Source organism: Phaethon lepturus, unplaced genomic scaffold (genome assembly GCF_000687285.1).
Source record: "Phaethon lepturus isolate BGI_N335 unplaced genomic scaffold, ASM68728v1 scaffold34100, whole genome shotgun sequence".
NCBI classification, from domain to species: domain Eukaryota; kingdom Metazoa; phylum Chordata; class Aves; order Phaethontiformes; family Phaethontidae; genus Phaethon; species Phaethon lepturus.
The window spans coordinates 13,080-19,543 of NW_010512093.1; the positions used below are offsets into that span (position 1 = coordinate 13,080).

A 6,464-nucleotide genomic window follows, 5' to 3' on the forward strand; every position below is an offset into this window, starting at 1 on the left:
GACGAGGGCGCTGGTCTCTTCTCTCAAGTAACCAGCGATAGGACGAGAGAAAATGGCCTCAAGTTGCGCCAGGGGAGGTTTAGATTGGATATTAGGAAAAATTTCTTCACTGAGAGGGTGGTCAGGCATTGGAACAGGCTGCCCAGGGAGGGGGTGGAGTCGCCATCTCTGGAAGTGTTCAAAAAACGTGTGGATATGGTGCTTCAAGACATGGTTTAGGGGGGAATGTTGGCGCTGGATTAATGGTTGGACTTGATGATCTTGAAGGTCCTTTCCAACCTTAGTGATTCTGTGATTCTTAAGTAGTATGTCAGAATGTCAATTTTCAGGAATACTGAGCATCTGTAATGGAAACTGCCGTTACCTGTCTTTCAAAATCAAGCTAGGCCTGTGTGGTGGATGTCTTTCAGATTTTGCAATCTTGAGATCATCTAATAGAGATAACTTGAGAATTTTCACGTTAGTTACTTTCTGCTCGGACTTCACCAGGCAGGATACAATTCACTGCTGGCAGGTAAATATTACTGTGTCTAAAAAGCTGATGATTTCATAGACTTCCTTTCTCAAGATGTTGCTTCATGCTGACCCAGTCACTTTTATCTCTGCTGGTATCCAGTTTGCCACTCTGGAGTAAGGCACAATCACTGACTACTTCTCATCTCTTGTCTCTTCTGTGCAAGCCCTGCCTGTCTGGAGGAAATTGGAAATTTGCTTTCTTCTACAGTCAGATCCTTTGGCTGCTTTTTTTCTGCTCATAGCTGATCTGTTCCTGCCCGCCCCCCCCGCCCTTTTTTTTTTTGTAGCAAATATATTTGGTCACTGGAGACCTGTAGTTTATTTTCATGCCACAAATCACGGCTGATTTCCTGAAGATATTCAGGCTTATTTTTAAAAGATTAGGGAATTAGGGAAATGAAGCAGGAAGTATTTTTCCTATCCTGATTGATCATTTCTTTGTCATATGGTGACTTAAGATTAAAGGAGTGTATGTACTGAGCTGTCACCTTCTCATTGTAGTATGCAGAACTGAAGCTGATGGTTTGCTGGTAAACATGCAGAAAGTGAAAGAGATGTCATATATGTCATTGAAGATTAATAAGCCCAATGAATCATGTCTTCCTCCAACTTCCCAGGATGACTAATAAAATGGAAACTGTAAAACAAAATGAGGGAGAACCTGAATATAAACTGGCACAAGCAGAAGAATTTAGGGAAATGGATTGTAAACTGTATGTGCAAAGAATATAAATGTAGAGGGTGCTTAGCTGCTTTTTCAGTTTGCTTTAGAAATTTGGAAGAGAGTTGAAGACTGCAGTGGTTCATTTCCTGTAGGCTTCCTCAAAGTATGTTAAGGAAGAAGCAGATACTCACTTAGGACAAGAAGCTTTTCTTTTTAATATTACTACTTTAGTCTTGATTTCTAATTCCCTCCAGTTCTTCATTACCTAAAATAATCAACTTTTGTATAAAATGTTATGAGTTTGGTGTGCTCAGCTTAGGACTAGAGTCCAAGAACTAGATTCCCTGTGGAAGATGGGAAGTTTTTTTCAGAAACTCATGTTTTGGGCACTATTGAGCTAAAATACATTGAATTTGCCTTTCCCCCCACACACACACATTTATCTACAGAAAACTGCCACAGTGTTTAGTTGTGTCTTACCTGGAACTTTAAAAGATTTGACTGTAAGGAAGGCACAGAGTATTTCCTCCTTTCTCTCCTCAGTATATCAGTTGCATTCTTGGTTTCATTGTTGAAACTTCTAGTAAGGACACTAGATGTGGTTATTTTGTGAGTGAAATCAGTTCCTACTGAGTATCAGCCTAGTTTGACAGTCTGCAAAAGTATTATTTGAGAATGTTTTACTTGTTCCCTATTACAGCTGATTCAGTGACCAAGTGATAGAAAGTATGTTACCTACTGTACTTGGACCTCTTTGGCGTAGCTAACATTCCACACGAACAAATTAATATTTGCCCTTCTTCACTGACCTGCAGAAGTGGGTCAGATTGAGGTTAATAAAAATGTGAAATAAGCCGACTCATGTGTGACAGTATATATAAAAGTCTAAAAAGCAATTTTGAAGCCACTGCCTTTTTTCTTTTTTCCTAGTCTGAGGCCTCAAATTATTTTCAGACTTCTGTAATTGAGTTTGCAAATGGATTATGATTCAAATTTTCTAGTTTATGTGGAAGGTTAAGGCTTCATTTATTTTTATCTACCACTTGAGACTGTAGTTTACTCTTTCTGGTGCTTTGTTTTATCTCTATACTTTAGGCAAAGATTAATTTTCTGTATGTGCTTATATATATATAAGCACACATATATATATATTTCTAATTACAAGGTCTCTTCAATATTCTTGCTGGAATTTGGTGCGGGGGGGTGAAAATAATTTTTGAGCCATGCGAATTGCTAGTAGTAGCTAAGTAGGTATCATTTAATTTCAACTAAATACAGACTATGGTGTTTGGAGACCGTGAGGTACTTGGCTTCAACATCTGAGGCACATCTGCATTCTGCTGAAGAGTGGGGAGAAAATGAGAAGTTTTCTTTAAAGTGTTATTTCCTTTGAGGTCATCCTGCAGCAACATTATCCCTCCTTGCCATTCTTTCAGTAAGGACAAGAGAGAGACTGCTGAAGGACTTGTGGCTGAGCTGGTCTGAAGGCACTAATGTAGCTTATGGAATAGAAATGTTCCATAATCAGATGTGTGTTCCTGAAAGTGTGTATAAACTGCAGCCTGGGGAAAGGTTGGAAGAAAGTCTATGCTCACACGGTGTAGTTGTTGACGCAGTTTCTTTATGCCAGTCTTAGGCACTGGAATAGAAGTATCTGGTACCTTTTGAAAAGTAAATAGCAGCTAGAAGAAATTGAAAGTTTTCCAGTTTGTTTAATAATTAGCCCAAATACTCATGTCTATCTCTAAAACTTTGTGTTTTCCTTGTCCTTCCCCGGATAGTATGGGTTGGCATAGAAGCTATTGATTAAGGCGTACTGCCTTCTGGGACAAATTCCTCCTTGGGATGAGTCTTATGTGGGATGTCCCTTACATGAAAGCTTTCTATTTTTATCTCTGTCTTACTTGGTGAGTATTGATTTATGATTGTCTGTTATCATGGCTTTTAGAGAAATATCTCTAATAGCAAACATGCCAATGAAAATAAATGGCGTAATGAAAGGGCTGCTTTATTTTAATAAGAGTTTTAAGAGAAGTGACTGAGTATTCAGCAGCTACGCCTTCATGTTTCCTTTCAGCAAAAGGCCAGGCTATAATTACTGCTGTCTCACTAGCTGTCAGTACTAGCGGGCTTCAATTTTACCAGTCAGTTGACACTAGTAAATTCATAGCACTTGTGTTGCTGGTGCCTCTTTTGTAATGGAATATATTCATTCCTGTATGGCACAAGGATTCCTCCGAGACACGCTTTGCAACGGATTTTCACAGTGAACTGGGATTTTTTTTCCATTGTATGCTTTATTCTCTTGTCCTTGTAGAATGAACCCTAGCATAACAATTAGCAGGTAGAAATTCAGGCTTTGGTGCTGGAATGAGGAGATTAGGCATTTGGTATTCAGAGCACTGTAACACAGTGAATGTGAAAAACTCTTCTCAGTTTATTAGAAGACACTGGATTTTTAATGACTACCATTTGAAACTGGAGCAGCAGGATTGACAGTGGGATGTTTTCAAACAAGCATTCTAATTTGATGTTGAAAGGTGGTGAGCAGTTGTCACTATGTCTGTTTGCATCCTATATTGGGCAAATAGATTTTTCTATTTCTGTAGAATATATAAAATGTGTATGTATATACGTTTCAGTAGGAGGACTGAGTTGTCAGTGCCTTATGATATGAAAATTACAAAAGTAAGCTTATAAAGCAAAAGTAAACTCATATATCACTGGAAAGCAAAGCAGATATGTCTATCTTCCTACAGTAATAACTGTAGAAGCTAGAATGCATGCGAAATGGCAGAAATAACTGTAACCAGCTTTCAAAAAGGAGGAGGAATATATTTCTCTCAGATTCTGTGTTAAATACATCAAATGTTCGTGTTAAATATATACATGTGTGCATGTGTGTGTGTGTGTGTATATATCAGTATCTAATCAACATTTAATGTTGTATCCAGATTAATTTTCACTTGCTGGTTTCCTCCTAGAAGCTAAAAGCAGAAGTAACACCAGGCAGTTTACATATTCTGCACATTAAGATTCAACCTAATGTGAATGGAATATTCTACATCATTTTCATACTATACAGATGGTGAAGTAAATTAGCCTTTTTTGAGCCTCTAAGGAGTAGAATTCCTGTGTTCCTGATTCTCAGAACAACATGATCTGCCAGCATGAGGCATAAATCTTCCTCAATCTTTTCATGAAGAAAAAGAGAGAGATAGTGGGTCAGCATGCAGAAGAGCATAAATCCAGGGGAATTGAACCTGAAGTACAGCGTGCATCCCATAGTGGAAAGTGGCCATATGAGAGAATACGTAATGATACTGCAGTGTGCTCACTGACTACTGCAGTGGCAAAGCTTAGATGTTTTCCTTGCAGAAAGCTGTGGGACAGCTTATTGTCAGTGCTCTAAACTTTGAGGTTTCGTCCTTGTAATTCACAGATGAGAACCCTCTCATTTCCATATCTAGAAATTACTCATAAGGAAAATTTAAACAGGCAGCAGTTGAGAGAGAAACAGAGATTGGATTTACATTATGCACAGTAAATTCCTAGTAACTTTATAGAGAAGCTTATTTTTCACAATAGTCAAGGCAAGGATTCAGCATACCTCCAAAAAAAATTACTGTTTTTGTGGGCAGTTTCCTAACAAAAGTGCTTGCTCTGGAATTGCAGACATCGTTGACATAGTTTAGCTGCAGTAGAGGACATTGCTTAAAATTGCTGAGTATGCCTTTCACTTGCATCACAGAAGTATTGATTGCATTTTGAAGGACTGTGTGAAGTTAATTGCTGAGTACAGTGAGCTGTTCTTTCCTATTAAAACACTTCTTCCAAACAGTCATATTAAGCAGACTTCTTTAAATGTTTTCTCACTCAAGATAAGATTGAGGGTCACAATGGCTCATATTCTGTCAGTGGCACAAACAGCTTGCCCTCTTTTGCAGCTGATGAATGACTGTGGATGTTTGTGGGATCATTTTCATACATGATCTAAATTCCCATTAAATTCATCGCTGCTGTTACTAAACAGCTTTTTCAGCAGATGCACCCAAATGGGAGTGAAACAATAAACGGTCCTGTGTTCCAGAAGTGAGCCCTAGGTCAGGGGCTTGGAATGGGAGACACTAGGGCAGTGCAGTAGTGCTGTGTGTGCTAAATGCATTTGGACAACAAAGGTAAAGATGACTTTAGTGTCCAACATGCTAGAATTGAACTCTTCTAATCAAATTTAAAGGGCTTAGATACTGTTTTGCTAGTCCAAAGGTAGGTTGAACTTGACCATGCTTGTGTTTTCACAGGTAGACATAATATGTGGTGACCACCTGCTAGAACACTACCAGACACTGAGGGAAATTCGTCAAGCCATAGGAGAGAATGCAGTACAGGTACGTGTGGCAGCTGGGGTTTTGTTCCAGGTTTTCTATTTTAAAATAGAAGACTTCTTTCTTAAGCTATCGGGTAACACCAACTTGTCTGAAGAAGTGACTTAAAAAATCTTTTCAGCTTACGCAAAATGTTTTTTGTATTGTAAATAGAGTAGCACCATGTGCTAAGGGTGTTCTTGATGATTTGATGATGTTCTAGATAGGAGGTTTTGCAGGGGTGGTGGGGGTTCTATTGCGAAACAAGTTGCTGATTTATAAATGATAAATTATACCAGCCTTTATTTCAATTAGCGTTCTTTGTTTTCCTCCCTGGTAATTGTATCTCTGCAAGAAGTCAAAGGACTGAAGCATCCCAAATTAGGCTTAGCCTTGTGACTGGGTTGGGGGAATAAACTTGCTCATAAAAGCCCAAACCAAAGGTACAAAGTAATGAATGCAATTAATATACTTGATGCATATTATACCAGTCCTGGTCACAGCATGAGTGTATAGCCAGCTATTTCTTACTGGTAACTTACTGTCTTAAGTGCTGCTGGCTCTGCAAATAAGAAAGCATTTTTTTTATTTCCTTGGAAATCTTTTCAAGCATCTTTATAACGAGAAGCGTCACACCATTTTAGAAGTGCAGTAAAAACAATGGAGTAGTCTGCCCAGTGCATAGTAAGATATAAATGTAAAATTGTGATATATGGTAAACTGTATATTAATCTAAACTTGGAAGTCTGAAAAGTTAATGTTTAATCTAATACAGTGGGAAGAAATAGGATTTAGATTATTATTTTATTTGGAAAGCAATCTAAGGAGGTGGAAGAAAGGCTAAAATAGTACCAAATTCGGTTCTCTCTACTTGTTTGTGCACACAAGTGCACAATCGTTTACATTTAAATTTCCTGCTG

At 38.3% G+C, this 6,464-nt stretch overlaps 1 protein-coding gene across 1 annotated transcript in view; it reads left to right on the top strand.

Annotated features, from left to right (window-relative positions):
- Positions 1-6,464, top strand: part of PCGF6 (polycomb group ring finger 6) — a gene marked incomplete at its 5' end in the record, with an annotated part of 25,016 nt that overhangs the window by 12,096 nt on the left and 6,456 nt on the right. The window contains one exon of the mRNA XM_010285786.1: positions 5,482-5,568. Coding sequence (XP_010284088.1) covers positions 5,482-5,568 — 87 coding nt within the window. The remainder of the gene's footprint in view (positions 1-5,481; positions 5,569-6,464) is intronic.